Source organism: Carassius gibelio, chromosome B3, assembly GCF_023724105.1.
Source record: "Carassius gibelio isolate Cgi1373 ecotype wild population from Czech Republic chromosome B3, carGib1.2-hapl.c, whole genome shotgun sequence".
Classification (NCBI taxonomy): domain Eukaryota; kingdom Metazoa; phylum Chordata; class Actinopteri; order Cypriniformes; family Cyprinidae; genus Carassius; species Carassius gibelio.
In genome coordinates, this window is record NC_068398.1 from 50265489 (window position 1) to 50283837 (window position 18349).

The 18349-nt window shown below is 38.4% G+C and overlaps 1 protein-coding gene and 1 long non-coding RNA gene across 3 annotated transcripts in view; one reads left to right on the forward strand and one right to left on the reverse strand.

Moving 5' to 3' along the window:
* The window catches only part of LOC127952444 (gastrula zinc finger protein XlCGF8.2DB-like), a 229698-nt gene extending 220026 nt beyond the window's left edge, over positions 1-9672 (forward strand). For both annotated transcript variants that reach the window (XM_052550902.1, XM_052550901.1), the window contains exon 3: positions 107-9672. In XM_052550902.1, coding sequence (XP_052406862.1) covers positions 107-1185 — 1079 coding nt within the window. In that variant the 3' untranslated portion in view covers positions 1186-9672. The remainder of the gene's footprint in view (positions 1-106) is intronic.
* The window catches only part of LOC127952460 (uncharacterized), a 40201-nt gene continuing 22081 nt past the window's right edge, over positions 230-18349 (reverse strand). The window contains exon 3 of the long non-coding RNA XR_008152961.1: positions 230-378. This is a non-coding gene — a long non-coding RNA (uncharacterized LOC127952460). The remainder of the gene's footprint in view (positions 379-18349) is intronic.

The window sequence follows — 18349 nt, forward strand, 5'->3', positions numbered from 1 at the left end:
AATCAGAATCAAGGACCAGAACCATCCATTTTATAATAATGTTTTGATATATGTTTATTTGTGCTGTTTAATTTGGCTTACTTTCATTTGTCTTTTTTCACCATAGACCTCATGCCGCTGAAAGAGGAGCGCATAGTACTGAATGAAACTGAAGAGAATGAACAATATGAGACGACTCATGATTTTAAAACTGGAGAAGAATCTTTCTGTTGGCCACAGATTAAAGAGACTTTCTCACAGAAGACTGCTCATAAAACAGAAACTGAAAGTTATTTTACAAAAGTCTGTTTCAAGGAACATGAAAACCTGAAAGTCCACAATGGAGGGAAGACATTCCCCTGCCAACAGTGTGGAAAAAGATTTACTCAACAAGGAAACCTTAACAGGCACGTGAGAGTTCACACTGGAGAGAAGCCTCACATCTGCCCTGAGTGTGGAAAGAGTTTTGATCGTAATGGAAACCTTAAAGAGCACATGAGAGTTCACACTGGAGGAAAGCCTTTCCCCTGCAAACAGTGTGGAAAAAGTTTTACTCAAAAAGGAAACCTTAACAGGCACATTAGAGTTCACACTGGAGACAAGCCTTACACCTGCAAACAGTGTGGAAAGTGTTTCGATCATAATGGAAACCTTAAAGTGCACATGAGAATTCACACTGGAGAGAAACCATACACCTGCAAACAGTGCGGAGTCAGTTTCACTCATGATGGAAACCTGTACAGGCACATGAGAATACACACTGGAGGGAAGCCTTTCACCTGTCAACAGTGTGGAGTCAGTTTCACACTTCAAGGAAACCTTAAATCCCACATGAAAATTCACACTGGAAAGAAGCCTTTCTCCTGCCAACAGTGTGGAAAAAGTTTCAGTAGAAAAGGAAACCTAAATGACCACACAAAAATTCATACAGGAGAGAGTCCTTTTACCTGCCAACTGTGTGATAAACGTTTCAGCCGGAAAGGAAGCCTTAACAAACACATGACCGTTCACACAATAAAAAAACTTTATACATGCGCTCAGTGTGGAGAGAGTTTCGATCTAAATGGAACCCTTAAAGCCCACATGAGCGTTCACACTGGAGAGAGTTCCTTCACCTGCCAACAGTGTGGAAAATGTTTTAGTAAAAAATCAAACTGTAACAAGCACATGAAAAAATTACACGGCATATTTTCAACACATTCTTGATCGACACATTCAATTGGATTCAATTGAGAGAACTGTTTTATGTCATCAGTGTGGAAGGAGTTTCTCAGACAGGAATCATGTAATAATGGTATGTGTAGGAAGCTCAGAAGTGAAGACCAGGGGCCCGTTCAGGGCTCAAGACAAATTCTTCCCACTTGTCGCTCTTTTCCGACTATTAAAATTACAGAATGTTTAGCAAACACTGAGGAATAGGATAACCTTACAAAAATTAAAGCATTCATAACGTAATGTGAGGTAAGCCGAAAAGATAAGCAGTATTTTACTTTACCTTAGCTTTAAAACCATCCATCGTTTCGCAGCAGAACAAATTGTCACAAAATGCCACCATTTGGTTGTAGTCTGGAGTCTTGGCGTTCTTCGTACGGCGCTCATTACATCAGAGATCAAATGACACATCCAAGATGATATCATTGCACTAATCATGATCTAGCTAATTTGGTTCTTCGAACACATACCTGTTGTTGATGATTAGTATGGCTGGATTGAGTTATCTGACATAACTCCACATTCATGGGTTGGTTTAAAACGGGCTATATATATCGATAATTGATAAATCATATATTGATAATCAGTAATGCAGTGCAGAACCAAACAATCCAAGATCATGATGCAAAGCCGTCAACAGTAAAATCCAGCTAACTAAATTAGCGTTACACAAAGAACGAAGACTCTGGTGTATATTCAGTAGGATTCTATGTTGAGAATGTGCTGTGTGACACCATTAGAGTTGAGGTACTCAATTTTGGACTTGGAGTCGAACTTATTTCAGGCAATATAGAAATCCTAGCCAAGACATATCCGAGAAAAAGTTTACACGCCTTTTCAATAGGAATATGAAGGTCAGAATGGTTTTTTTGCAGACGCCATAAATGCTGATTTTTTGATTTAGATCTATGACTTCACCCCCAACATTTCCTTTTGTCCTGTATTTTGCCCTCATATTAGCTGTAGGTCATCACCTGTGTAATTTCCAGTCAAAACACATTTAACACTGCAGGACTGAGAGTCGCCATCTGGGGCCTGTTCTTCGTACGTCGCTTATTACATCCGAGATCAAATGACACATCCAGGATGATATCATCGTGCTAATCCTGATCCGGCTAATTGGGTTCTTCGAACACACCTGTTGTGTATGATTAGTATCGCTGGATTGAGTTATCTGAGATAATTGCGCGTTCATGTGTTGGCTTAAAAGGGGATATCTATCGATACTCGAAACCATGATCAGCAGTGCAACGATTGGCTGGTGGCAAGACCGCAATGTTATGACGTCATATAATTTAAAACGACACCTGACAAAAGGTCTTTACATTTTTATTTTCAATGTAGAAATTATCTATTAATTTCATTTAATATCTATTAATATCGTGTTATCTGCATCTCCTGCGCTCATCAAGCCACTCTTATAATAGCAGTCATCACTCAAAATAATGCACGACTCTATTATCTGTATAGCATGTGTGTAAGACTCTAATACAATTATGAAGTATTAATTTTATGACAAATAAATATTTCAGTGAGTAAAACTGGCTGTTTATAGTAGGCTGTTATGGACTACACAGCATTTTTATGTTATTTTTAAATATTTTTTTTAATGATTATTTTTTTTAATTATTGTCCCTGGATCAGTATGATACTCTTGTAATAAAGTAGCGGTGGTAGCAGACATATTTTGAGTATCAGTTCTGGTTGAAAACAAGCGATCTAATCCTGTTTACATGAAATAAGCTGCTCCCGAGCAGGTTTAAGCTTATGGACCTGTTGCTATGACAGCAGCTCCGGGATGAGCTTCAAAGAACCAAACGATCCAAGATCACGCCAAATCGTCAACATTCAAACCCAGCTAACTGAGTTAGCGACGTACGAAGAACAGGCCCCAGGTCCAGATATTGGATATCATGATTTTACGCATCACCTAAAAATAGTCCCCAGCTAGTTTGTGTACATGGAGAGTTGAAGCTGGCAAATTTTAAGCCACTGTGTATTATCATTACACCTGCTGGAACCATGGAATGGCAGCAAAGTTCCTTGATTATTACGCCAGAATGAGAGAATAGTTCCTAGACATATCGGCCTAGAAAATCGCAACTTTTCATTTTTCGTCTGCCGTAGTACACTGTGTAACTATAGAAGAGTCAAGTTTTAAATAGAAAAAATATTGAAAGTCTTCTCTCATTTTGAGCGAGATCCTAGTGGTCTAATTGGATTCAATGATCTATGCTAAGCTAAGCCGAAAGTGCCACAGACCCAGAGATCGGCTGAATGGATTCGAAAATGATAAAAAATAAACTAGGGGAGTTCGAAAATAAGCCTCTTTTCAAAAATAGTGGAGTGTTCCTTTAAAGAAAACTTAATTGCAACCCTAACTTGATTAGGGTTGTAGCTAAACTCTGCAGGACAGCAGCAATCCAGGACCTATGTTGCCTATCCCTGGAGTATAAACCATAATAAACTTGCTCAAATGCAACCAATAAATTTTTAAATCCAACTCCAGGCTAATTGCCCCACCTGACACCAATTTTAGTGGTTATGATTATTTGAGAATAAAACTTGCAGTTCCCTTTCGAGGGAACTTCGAACTGTGTCCTCTAGGGGAAACACCTCGTCGTGACCAGTGTCTGAAGCATACATTGAAAAAACACCAACTTGTTGGCCAGCGACAGCCTCCGACGTCACTACGTCACGCGACTATAAGCAAGCACCGGGAGAGCACATCATTATCTTCTTCGTCTTCACTGACTGTTTGGTTTGAAGTGTACATCTGAAAGAACTGTTAAGGGTGAGCTTTCTCTGTTTATCATGTTGACAACTAACGTTTAGACAATGTGTGCATCCGTGTCTGCGTTATTTGACACCTGATGACACACGCAATCTTTGCGTCATTTGTTTGGGTGAAGAGCACACACGCGATGTCTTTGAGGAAAAATTGCCTCATAACGTGTATATGCGTTAATCGACTTCAGAGGGTTAACTTCTGTTTTTATCCTCCCCTTCCAAATTCCCTTGTAACCACCAGCTCTCCACCTGATCGAGGTAAGGTGGAAACCTCTCGCATAACACTCTCCTAAGCTGGACCTATAATGTTTTCATGGTTCTTTGTTCATAGCAAACACCCTAATGATGGTCCAGACTAAAAGGAGGCGCCCCTTGAGCGGGACTCCAGCTCAGGAGGGTGGGTGAGTAAATGTAACCCTCTCTGTATATACTTATGTGTATTAAATTGCTGGTGGTTACGTGTCTACTAATAAACTCTGTGAGTTTCCTTTGCAGTGCTCAGTTACAGTGTTTGCTAAACACTTTCCAGCACCAGCCATCCGGCTTCATGTTCTGGTATTAGGCAGCTGATATCACAGGTTTCTGAGGGAGCCTCCTTGATCATCAGGCCTGGCACAGCATTGCAGGGAATTTCATGGATGTCCGGCCAGGTCACCCTGAGGGGTCTCCTGGTTGCTTAGTGGTGCTGTCGCATCTAGCGGGAAGTGGAGGTGGCAGTTACAAAAGTCTTCTTGTAGATGCTGCCTCAGGTGATGCTCCCCTCACCGAGGTTTGTAAAATTGAGCTTGCCTCTCCCGTGCGATTCAGCACCTCTGCGATGCTTAGGAACCTTTAAGTACACACGCAAAGCTTTGTACGCAAGACTCTTGCGAACTTTCTGAAATCTTGTACAATAAGGGTTACGCGCTCTGCTTCGTTCCCTTTCTTGAGATGATTAGACCTTGGTTCCTTGGGCTCCATTCAGCCAGTGTGTATTTGTTTATACACTTCAAGCATCGCTTCCCTCAACATGAGGGGCTATTTGGGTGATTCTCTTTGTAATTTAGCAGCGCTCCCCTTTTTCCAAAAAAGGGTCGCCTATGAGCGCGCTACTCTGAGCTCGGAGTTCTCCTCTCATATGAGACGAAGTTCTCCGTTTTTTTCCCCAGAGCGCTCCAGTATTGTTTCCGTAGACCGAGTTGATGACTCTCATTCATACTGTTTGAGATGTGTCATTCCATCTATGAGCTGCTCTATGACTGCCACGAGAGCCCCTCCTTAGAACAGTATTTGAAAATCCATGCTATGGTAAGTGTGTGCGTAAAGTCTTTTGCACACTTTCTGAAATCCACACTGTGTTCATACCCTGAAGAAGGCTGTTTGTGCCGCTACGCGTGGGTTGTTTTTTCCCCTATGTCTTTTAAATTTTCTATCATGAAATAGCCAGTCCAATAAAGGTTTTTTTTAATTTTCTAAAGAAGAGTGCCTTGGATTTCCTTCTACTACATTCCACACTGTGTTTGCACGCTAGTATTCTGCGTTCTTTCTAAAATCCTATATGGTGAGGGCTTCGCGCGGTTGCTTCGTGCCCTTTCTTGAGTTGGTAAAAGCCCCGTTCATCTTGGGCGCCACACCTATGTATCCTCGGATACCTCTCCAAAAAGTTGTTGCTACTACAGAACTGTCGAGACAGCTCTTTCAGCAAGCTTATCCGTAAGCTAACGTTAGCCCCTGTGTGACAGTATCCCTTTAACCCTTTTGAGTCGATTAACGCATATATGCGTTTTGAGTCATTTTCACCTGATAACCCCGAAAAGAACTTAAATTACACTCTCAGTTTTAATCGTACAGATAAGAGCAATACATCAATCGAATCTGTAAAGGGTCTAGTTTTTTTTTGGATACAGACATAATAACAAAAAACCTTTGTGCACTTATAAAATAAAGATAACAAACAAGGTGCGCTGTCTACAGTCTTTGTCTCCGCTGATCGTCATGTACAAACATTTCATTAAAATGAACTGTAACTCCGTGAATACTCAACGAAGAGACATGAGAGAGATATCTATAGAAAGCTTGACATGTCTACTTTTAAACTAAACAAGTGCTGCCGAAAACAAATATTCTGAGATAAAGTAATCCACATGAAAACAACGCGATGTATGTTTTTCATATCTCCGCTCATTATATCTAATGTGACCACGCCCCCGCGCTTAACGCGCTATTCAGATTCAAACTGAAGCGCGCGCTTGAATACGCCCATAACAGAAGAAAAAGCAGCCAGACTATTCTTCAAGTTTTTATTTTATTTTACTGTTTGCTTCGCGATGAGAGGACTAAGACATAATTCACCCCAAAAAGATGTGATGTGGTTGAGGATTTGAGAAATGGATTTCCTCAGAAAAAAGAATTAAGCACTTTATTCAGCAGAGATCATAAACATGAGTAAGTCTCTTTTTATTTATTTGTACTAGTTTTCACATAACGTGTAAACATTTTACTAGTTAGACTTTTTCCAAATACTTTTTCCAAACTATAATTCCTGACTAAACCTGAAAAATATTATCAGCTCTTTTCAACATTAATAATAATAATAATAATAATAATAATAATGATGATGATGATAATAAATGGGGTTTATTTGGTAGAAAATAAGATTGTTAAAAGGATTTCTGAAGGATTGTGTGACTAGAGAAAGGATGCCAAAAAATTTGAAAGTCAGCTTTGATTGTCCATAATAAACTGTTTAACTGCTCCCCCAAGTGGATATTAAATTATGTTGTGGGATAATTAAATATATTCTTAATAAACTACAAACATAAAATTATATACTTTTATTTTGTTCTCACATTCTTTCTTGTAAGTCCTCCCTCAGAGTGGCACAGTTGAATGAGAGGCTCATTATGCAGGCCTTTGTCTTCTCAGGTGTAAATCACAATGATATTCATGATAGTTGACGCCTACTCACATATGACTTTTACCAACAAAAAGTGTTTTAGAAAATTTAAATCAATATATTGTTTTCTGTGAGTGAGTAAACAAGATGATTTTCACATCATTCAGAAAAAAAAATTCTAGGCTACAAGCTCCAGTTCTCAACTTTTCCGGCAACCAATGTTATGTATGTGTTTTATTGCCTTATTCAAGTGATTTAACATTTTTAGTTTTTCACTAACCATGCATAACATTTTTTTTCTCAAAAATACAATCATGTACATGCATGCATTTCACATATTATTATAGCCCAGTTTGTGCTGATTACAGTGATATTAGACTTTACCCATTTAGATATTTATAAGAAACTGAAAAAAGCACAAATGTCAGGGCATGACAAAACTTCTCAAGGCCCCAAAAATACCCTTAGACTCCAGAGGGTTAAAGGAATCGTTCCTGATTCCAAGCCTTCAGCTCTACCCTGGGCCGAGGCCCTAAAAATTAAGTTGGGTATGTCGCTTAGGCCTTTTGGCCGTAAGGGGTCCGTCACAGACAGTCGTCTAAACATTCCCGGGGGCAACTATCATGGAAATGGTAGAGTTGGTACTTAGTACTCGCCCTGATTCTGGCCTGCACTCCCCTCAGCATGGCGGTGTGGGTATACTGTTCCCCATAGAGGACGCAGTTCGAAGTTCCCTCGAAAGGGAAATGTCTCAGGTTATGAATGTAACCATAGTTCCCTGAGTAGGGAACGAGACACTACATTCTCTAGCTCCCTGCAATGCTTAGGACGCAAGCTTCAGACGAAGAAGATAATGACATGCTGTCCCGGTGCTTGCTTATAGTCACGCCAGTAGTGACGTCGGAGGCTGTCGCTGGCCAACCAGAGGGGGGTTTTCAATGTATGCTTCAGACACGGGTCACGTGAGGTGTTCCCCTAAAGGACGTATTGTCTTGTTCCCTCCTCAGGGAACTATGGTTACATTCGTAACCTGAGACAGTTTCTATAAGATCACTTTTGCAATTCCTCCTTGGCTTTTCCCTGTGCCTGTAGTTGACATACAACTATACAAAGAAAAAATAACAAGGAAAGAAATATGTAAAAAAATATAGCAGTAAAGCAATACATTGAACAAACTTGCCATAGCATATTGGGGGTGTGGTCAACACGGACAAATAAAGGCTGGTCTTAAATAAAAGCCGGGGAAAATGTGTGCAGCTGAGCCCAGATAATGAACGTACACGCTACACTGCCGGAGCGTTTCTCATTCTTGAGTCAAGAACCAGTTGCATCGGTTTTCGGGTCACCAGTACACTGAACTGAGAACTGTTTATGTCGGACGCATTCGATTCGAGAACCGAGGAGCTGATGATACTGCGCATGTGTGATTCAGTGTGAAGGAGACTGACACACAGAGCGTCTGAACTGAACTGATTCTTTTGGTGATCGATTCTGAACTGATTCTGTGCTAATGTTATGATCTCTGTCCACTGGAACGCTATAGCTTTTATTTTAAAACAGGTTATTTAAAACAATTACTTATCAAACAGATGGAATTAGAAATAAAGGCCTGCCTCTAATAAAAGCCTGCTTCAAATAAAACCCTGTTACCTTCTGCAGTTCAGGCAAATAAAGGCACCAGCTTTTATTTGAGGAATTACGGTATATTTAGAATAAGATAGTCTGGCCTTATAGTAAATTTCCTGTGGGTACCATCACAAATGTGTGTAGAAGGAAATGATGAAGCAGACCATCTGGCTAAACAGGCTCTGAAACATGCACACATTTACATTAAAGTGGCAATGATGAAATCAGAAAAAGGGTTAATTGCAAATGAAATTAGAAAGAAATGACAGAAGAAATGGCATAGTGGAACAAAAGGTAGACACTTTCATCATATTCAAGAGAAAGTAGGTCAAGAAAGAAGAAAGTTTGGCAATAGGAAAGAACACATTTTAATGTCAAGAATGCGTATAGTTTATTAAATTAGTGTTTGCATATAATCGGGAAGCATGAAACTGGAAAGAGTGACAAATGTGGTCATGCAGAGTCAGTAGAACATGTACTTCTAAAGTGTGATGCATATGAAGGAGCAAGATTTCAACTAATACAACCTTTAGGATGGTTTGGAATAAATAATTTGTCACTTCAGGTTCTGTTAGGAAATGGACCAAAACGATCAAGAATATTTCATGAAGTGATTATTTTCTTAAAAGAATAGGTATGTAGTTAGGTAGTAAGCGTTATTTTTTATTTATTATTATTTTTATTTTTTATATAGTAATCAAACTTTCAATCATTATGCGCTCCACACTCCATACCCAGTAGGTGGCGGGAATTCAGCATTTAAGTTGGTTTGCCTACTGCCATTAACACCGGAAGAAGAAGATCACTTTTGCAAATAATTCACCACTGTCTAAAGGTCCCTTAGGTGAAGTTGTTGAAAGTCGACTTATCTAATCCTATTATTGTAAAAAAAAAATATATATATTATATATATATTGTATTGTTTTCAAACCTGTTGCCTTGTTTCGTTCATTAGTTTGATGTTGTAAGACTGTTGTTCTCAAACTTTTTTGGTTTTTTGAGTTCGGAAGACAGTGTTCACATCATTTAAATAAACCAAACTCTGACGTCAGTTGAACCCAGGTGTGCACCAAAAGTGTGAAAGCATCCTAAGTTATGTCCATTGGCTGTTTACTGTTTTATATCTTTGCTTTTTCAGCTGATTGTGACAATGAAATAAAATGTCAGTAGAATAAATATTTTGTATAACAGTACACTTTTATGTCTTTCAGTGTGCGTGACTATTTAAAACATTCTAGGACAATAGAAAAAGAGGTATGCCTAACCTACTACTGTCTGTCATTAAAGTTAAATAAATAAAAAAACATTTCCTGCTCTTGACTGAAAACTTTTGTAGATATATTAAAAATCACTCTTAGTGAAAAGTAAAATCAGTGAAATCTGTGCCAGGGATGCCCAAACTTGTTCCTGAAGGTCTGGTGTCCTGCAGAGTTTAGCTCCAACTTAGTATCATCACACGGGAGGTTTCTAGTAAGAGCTTAATTAGGTGATTAGGTGAGGTGAGGTGTGTCTAACTGGGGGTTGGATCTAAACTCTGCAGGACACCGGTCCTCCAGGACTGGGTTTGAGCATCCCTGGATTATGCCCAATTTTTATTTTACATTTCATAAGAATCAGCCAAATTGATTAAATTACATTAAAATGGGATTCAGTTAAGTAAGTTGAGGTTTGGAGTGTTTAAAAAGATGAAATGAATAACAGTAATGGACAGTACATTCCAAGGCCCAGTTTAAGGCAGGGCCCCTCTCTGACCACTATAATGAAAGTGAAGGTGACATTCAGCCAATTATAGTGACCCATACTCTGCATTTAACCCTTCCGAAGTGCACACACACAGAGCAGTGATAACACACACACACTGTGAACAATGCTGCGGCGCCCGGGGAGCAGTTGGGGGTTCAGTGCCTTGCTCAAGGGCACCTAAGTCGTGGTATTGCAGGTGGAGAGAGAACTGTACATGCACTACCCCCACCACAATTCCAGGCACTACCCCCACCACAATTCCTGCTGGTCCGAGACTCGAACTCACAACCTTCCGATTGGGAGTCTGACTCTCTAACCATTAGGCCATGACTCCCCCTAACAAAGGCTTGCTACATTTTGATTGGATCTTGGTCAAGTCCTTTTAGGCAAGTCATGCCACTCGGCCGCCATCTTGGCAACGTCTCCGGGCAGCTATTTCAGACTAACAAGACCAGGCTCCTATCTAAATGAATGGGCAGAGAAAAAGAACTGCACTTCCACTGGTCACCGGGACATAAAAACTGCATGTATAGAAACAGCATTAAAATATACAAATTGTTGTAAAAGTTTGATGACTTTGCCCCAAAATAAGGTTTAAAATGCCTTTTCCCCCACAATTGCAATGGTTCACGCCACCAACTTCATTTAAGTCTCTATCCAGAATGCCTGTGTTGTGCTCAGTTGTGTCATTTGTTTTATCAGTGTACAGTACAATATTTTGAAGAAATGCTGTGCTTATTGACGTTAGGAATACAGTCAGCACATAACCAGAGACAATTTATATAACGTTGCCATCTAGATTTACACAGCGCACACATACACTGCATATCAAATCTGCCGCCTTTTCAAATAGTACAGTATTTTGGCAGACAAAAATAATGTTAGCATCAAGACAGAGATTTGTACATTTCTAAAGTTACTCCATAACAATAAGAATTTTTTAAAAAATTAAAATAGAAGTACATACGCCATGTTCATGTGCCTTCTATGGGTGCAATAACAGAGTAAGATGTGGGCGATCCTTTTTCGCCTTCCAAAAGGAGAATAAAAGGTAACGTCTTAAATATTTTAACCATTAACGTTAGACTCCTGGTAACGTTAGCTTGCTTACTATTGTCATTTTATATCTTGCTAGCCTAGGCTAACGTGTCACACAGCTAGACCACCATATATGATATAGCTTAAAACACAGTTCAGAAACACAGAGAAGACATTTAAAACGCTTATCTCTATGGTGCACTACTCAGGTTAAAGCATTTAACATGAATTTGATCATGAACGAGTAAGTTTCTGTGCATAAAGCACCTCTCATTTTAGCCTTAATATTAGGAAATGAAATGTCAAGTAATATAAAAGAAATACATTTGGTCCCACGATGAAATACCACATGAAGAATAAGCCTGACGCAGCATTATGATGGTGTATTTTATAAAAATATTAAATCAACACAGGAGACAGAAATGGCTTCATCATGTGAGGAGGGGAGATCTGTCCTCCCAAGACAAAAACAGATATGTGGTCTGTGAGGATAATTTCAGGCCAGAGGACCTAATATTTTTGTGTCCGAATTCATTATTTCCCTAAAAATAATTTAAATAAATACATGTAATATATCAAATGGATCTACAATATGTCCTTTATAGGAAACCCTTTTCATTTTATTGAAATTCAATCGATTTTTTTAGTTTTTTGGTGTTTGGAAGACCAAAAAGGCCAGGTGGTGCGACTGTCCGAAAATACAAGCAGAGAACAAAACTGAGATATAAATGTTAATTTTCTCAATTAAAAAACTTACTTAAAAAACGTTCGTCCGGAAAATTTACTTCTACTAATGTCAGGGAGAGCGACCGACATAAAAATGCAATTTTATCCAATGTTCCTTTAAGAAAACCATGTGACAGCATATGACATCGCACAGAAGACTCCAGAGGACCCCTTTAATGCAGTAACAAAGTTAGTCACCCTCCCATAAATATTAGGTTATTTGACATTTTTGAGTAATGATGAGGTTGATTCAACTTATCATGTCAGGTGGTATGACCCCTGTAAAACTTTGAAAATGTGTTGTTATTATAAAAATGTGTATTTGATTAAAAAGAAATAATCTATAACCTTGAGCACAGGGTCAAACATTTCTATAGGTGTCCAAGTTAATGCCTGTTAGATTTGAATTGAGTTTGAAATGTCAGGTGGTGCGACCAATATGTCAGGTGTCGCGACCAGAGTTACAGTTAAACCAACAAAAAAAGTCATGTTAATTCATATTTTTGAAAATATTAAATACATTTTAATAAATATATAAAGCTTTTCAGTTGTTTAAAGGTGCACTCTACATATGTATATATTTGTTTATTATGGTATGAGTCCTATTCTTGAAGAATATAGGACTGTGTAATCAACATTGATACTAAAACAATTGCATATTTAAATTAATCTACTTAAAAACATTTTTAGATTCCATTATCAAGAAAGGAGAAAACAGCATGGCTTAGAGCTTGTTAAAATAGTGATCCAGTTGCAAGGGCAGAGTAAGGCAAGGCAAGGCAAGGCAAGTTTATTTATATAGCACATTTCGTACACAATGGTAATTCAAAGTGCTTTACATAAAAGAAAGTAAAATAATAATGAAGAAAAATAATAACAAGAATAAAACAGGCAATTTTAAAACTTTTACAATTATTAAAAAATTTACTTATTTAAAATGAATTTAAAACAGTTAGAAAATGATTTTACATAAAATAAAATATAAAAAACAGTGAAAATATAGTGCAATCAGTTCGGACATTGCACAGTGCTCATTTAATAAATGCACAGCTAAACAGATGAGTTTGGAGTCTAGATTTAAATGTGACTAGTGTTTTAGCACATCTGATCTCTTCTGGAAGCTGATTCCAACTGTGGGCAGGATAGTAACTAAAGGCAGACTCCCCTTATTTTGTGTGAACCCTTGGTATTTCTAACTGACTTGATCCTAGTGATCGGAGTGCTCTGTTTATATTCAGTAAACATATCTGCAATATATTTCGGTCCTAGGTCATTTAGTGACTTGTGAGTAAAAGTACTTTAAAATCAATCCTAAATGTAACTGGAAGCCAATGTGAGGACCTGAGGACTGGTGTGATATGCTCAGATTTTCTGGTTCTAGTCAGAATCCTGGCAGCAGTGTTCTGGATGAGCTGCAGCTGTCTAATGGTCTTTTTGGGAAGGCCAGTGAGGAGCCCATTACAATAGTCCCCTCCGGGCTGGTGATAAAGGCATGAACTAGTTTCTCCAAGTCTTGGCTGGAAACAAAACATCTAATTCTTGCAATGTTTTTTAGATGATAGTATGCTGATTTAGTTACTGCTTTGACATGACTACTGAAACTAAGGTCTGTCTCCAGAATCACACCAAGATTCCTGACTTGATTTTTAGTTGTTTGACCCATAGAGTCAAGCTATGCATTCACCTTGAACATCTTTGTTTCCAAATTCAATGACTTCAGTTTTTTCCTTGTTTAACTGAAGAAAGTTCTGGCACATCCAGCTATTAATTTCATCAATGCATTGGCAGAGGGAGTCAATGGGGCTGTAGTCATTTGGAGATAAGGCTAGGTAAATCTGGGTATCATCAGCATAGCTGTGATAGGCAATTTGGTTGACTTAGTGGAAGCATATACAGGCTAAACAAGAGTGGTGCAAGAATTGAGCCTTGTGGGACTCCGCATGTCATGGACATCCACTTAGACTTATGCTCTCCTAGACTCACATAATAGCCTCTCCCTTCTAAGTATGACCTCAACCATTTGAGTACCATCCCAGAAAGCCCGACCCAGTTTTCCAGTCTCTCTAGTAGTATGTTATGATCAACAGTGTCAAACGCAGCACTGAGATCTAGCAATACCAGCACTGATATTTTGCCAGAGTCCCAATTTAAGCGAATATCATTTATTATCTTAATGAGTGTCTCTGTGCTATGATGCGGTCAGAAACCAGATTGAAAATTGTCCAGGTATCCATTTGAGTTTAAGTATTTGTTCAGCTGATTAAAAACAACCTTTTCAATAATTTTACCTATAAACGGAAGATTAGATATTGGTCTAAAATTGCTCAAAATGGTGTTATCAAGATTGGTCTTTTTCAGGAGGGGCTTAACAACTGCAGTTTTTAAGGAGTTTGGAAATGTCCCAGAAAGAAGTGAGGCGTTCACCACTTCTAAAAGATCTGCTTCTAAGCAGTTTAGCACATTTTTGAAAAAAGATGTGGGAAGTCTGTCAAGATAACAGGTTGACGATTTTAGGTGCTGCACTATGTCTTCCAGAATTTTGCTGTCAATTGCTTAAAAAATCGACATAGTATCTATTTTGATACCTAACCCTTTCTTGACTTGACTGTTACTACTGAATCTATTGAACAGTAGATTGAATTCTTCCCTTAATGTTTCTTGGCCCAATATTTGCACTAATTCACGGTTTCATAAAAAATATGTTCTCATTTATTAAATGTGTTCCTTGAGGTTTCAAAGTTATATTTTTAAAGAAAGGATAATCAAATGTTATCATAACATGCAGTTTTGTTTTGCACTTTCTTGTTAATGAAATGTAATTATATGATTGAGATTGAGAGTATAAATTGGTCAGAGGATTAAAATAAAAAGCTAATTGAAACCTGAATAAAATAAAATGAAATATCTTTCTTTCTTTTCTTAAAGAAATAGAAAGGGAAATTACCATGTGATATGCATTTTAGACACTACAATGATTCATATTTACAAGTCTCAGTAGTGCTAAGTTCATTAAATGTATATTAATTTTAATTAATATATGGTCGCCCCACCTGACATTTTCTGGGTGGTAAAATCAGAAATCTTGTTTAATAATGAATTAATGCTGCCTAAAATGCTGTAAAACCAATATAAAACAACACAATACATTTTTTGGACATAAAAATGAATTTTAAAACTGTTTTGCTTAAAATATTTTTTTTTCTTCTCGAAAATCTTATTTGTCATTGACCCAATAACAATGCATATTATAGAAAGAGACTGATAAACACTGTGTTATGTGTAATGTACCTGTATAAAGTTACCATTATTTTAAGGGTTAAAGAAAGCGACTGGCTCCCAAAGCCACCCGTCCTTTATCGGCTACACACCCCTGTACAACAGGAAGGAGGTACCCAAATACAGTGAAAAAAAAAACAGCACATAGAAAAGTGATTCACAATCATATTCATGGACCCCCTTCCCCCTTATGTTTTGTTTTCTTTCCAAGCACACGACAGTGAATAAGTGTAATTAAAAGGTTTTTATTTTTACTTTAAATATTGTGTAGTTTTTTATCATCTTTTCAATGATTTATTCTGTCAGGTTTACAGAGCAGGAACAGATATACAACATGTAAATTTCACCAAACCTGTATGCATCAATACTGTGTGTAATATGATTAAAGATTCTGAGGTACATACCGGTGTTCACGAAGTGGTGCCATTGCAAGACACTCCACAGGGTCAAGTGGTTATGGCAGAATTACTTAATGAGAAAGACAAGGTGAAATGGCATAAGTGATTGCTGCATATCCAACATAGTGCTTTATTCATAGAAACTGTATCACATTAACATCCTATAATATATTTACAGAAAAGTAGAGAACTTAAAAGGCTCCTGCAGGGAGAGAGGGCCACAATGCGGCAGCTCAAGTTCCGTATGAACTTTAAAATAAGAAAACTACAAAAACAGTACGTAAGCAGTGTAATAGCACAAGTCGTGATAATAAAATGTAATGTACATAACTGTAAATATTCCACTCATTTTATTTGCAGACTGAAACATCATCAGAAAGCAGGAAAGAGCAGGGAGCCTTATCAGCCACTGGCCACTGACTGCCTTCCAAAGGCAACCAAAGATTTCTTTGAGATGCAAATTGCCATGGGCAGGGTGGCCAAACATGGCCAGAGATACAAGACCAGCGAGAAGGATTTGGCAGTCCAACTGTTCCACCACAGCCCAAGGTGCTACTCTGAACTCCAGAGAGTATTTAAGACCATGACCAAGGAAGAGAAGATGTGCTCCCTTGTGCTGGACGAGATGTCTATAAAACGCCACCTTGACTACAACAGGTAAACAGACTCAATTGATGGTCTTACACCAGATGGCTTTCAGGCTTGTCAGGCTATGGTCTTCCTGGCTAGGGCCATAAATGGAAAATGGAAGCAGGTCTGCAAAATATAAATGGGCACAATGTACAAACAGTACAGTAACATTTCATGAGCATTCACAATGTTCAGAAACCCTACTATGTGTTTACTTTCAGAAGAGATCATACATGTACAAATATTAAAAACTTCTTTCCTCCCTCACACTTCACCTTTTAGGCAATCAGCTATTTTTCTGTAAAGATCTGCCATGTCAGGTGAGGAGATATCGTCTGATGCCAAATTGGTAGACATCACCCAACCCAAGTTCTGCCCCAAGCAGTTGAGTACAGTTATATAGAACAATGCACTTACCTCTCTTTGTAGAGCCTGTTCTCAGTCATCAGAGGAAAGGGAGGACACCGCTTTCACCCCACTGCCAAGGAACTTCCTGCAGCACTAAGGAGTGCATCAGTGGCCAACATCATCAGCTTGCAGGGCAGTGCTACAAACTGCATTCCTGATAATGCCACTCAGTTGTTGCAGTCTACTCCTGAGAAATATAATGAGCAGGTATGGCCAGTGTATAACTCTTTATTACTGGAAGAGTACACACAATAATATCATGACAAACCCAATCATGTCATAGCAAAATAATTATTTACTTTAGTAAACTGTTTTAGTTGTTATGTAAAAACTGCAATTCTGCTGAAATATTGATGTCATTTTTGTTTAAAAATCAAAAGACATATCTCTCTTTTGTGCTCCTGAAGCAACATAAAGATTGGGTGAAATTGTTTATTACTTGGTCATTTAATTACAACCTGCTGATTTAAAATGCAACTTTATCTTAAAGTGCTCTTTTGTGTCCTAGAGTGAATTTGAAAATGAAGACCTGGATAATGAGCAAATAATGGTTAAAGGGGGGGGTGAAATGCTAATTTTCACTTAATCTCCTGTTAATCTTGAGTACCTATAGAGTAGTACTGCATCCTTCATAACTCCAAAAAGTCTTTCGTTTTATTATATTTATAAGAGAAAAATAGTCTGTGCCGATTTTTTCCAGAAAAACACGACCGGCTGGAGGCGTGACGTGTGGGCGGAGCTAAGGAATCACGAGCACCAGTAGGCTTTTGCGTTGAGAGCGTTTGGAAGTTGTGACATTACCGTGAGGAAAAAAAAAACATACAAAACAAACCATGGCTAACAGTCAGATTCAGCCATTTATTTATGATCCAGAATCAGATCCCGAGGCTGAAACTGAACGAGAGCAGCAGCAGCAGCAACGACTACAGCACTTGCCTACATGTCTGGCTGGGTCGCACGGAAAGTGGCTCAAGAGCCATCAGTGAGAGAGTGAGGAGAATGTGAATACTACAAATGACACGGAGCACAACTACCATGCTCTGGCGGAGGATGATATCTTCAATTCAAGGAAAAGATACACCACCACATCTAGGCTATTTCAGCCATGTTCCTTACTAAAGAAATGTATTTGTAAATATTAGGGCATCATTAAAAAGAGACCCCCCCAAAGCATGGTAAAAAAATAAATGTAACTGCGAGACTGAAGACCTCGCTCAGGGACAGTGGTGTGTTCCCCGACCTCCACCGCATTCACCCTGCCCACTCAAATGTCATCGAAAAGGTGGCCTTAAACAAATATGTGATGTGCAGGATGGGGGCCGAGCTCAGAGCTTGCAACCAAGCTTCACACAGTAAAAAAAAACAAGACACCACAGTACAGCGGAAACTGCTTTACCAGTTAAGCACGTTCAAAATAAATACTCAATTTGTACAACTATAACTGTTCTGCATCTTCATTTAAGTTGTTCCACACAAATTAGGTATTTATCTACGGTTATCTAGAGTCAATTCGATTTTACGTTTCTGCTTAGCATTAACGTTATCTAAGTTAGCGTTAGCTATGTAGGAAAGCTGACTAACTAGCTATGCCGTACCTTGATTACATTACATATTTTGTGTCGTTTACTTAGAATGTAAGGTAACATTT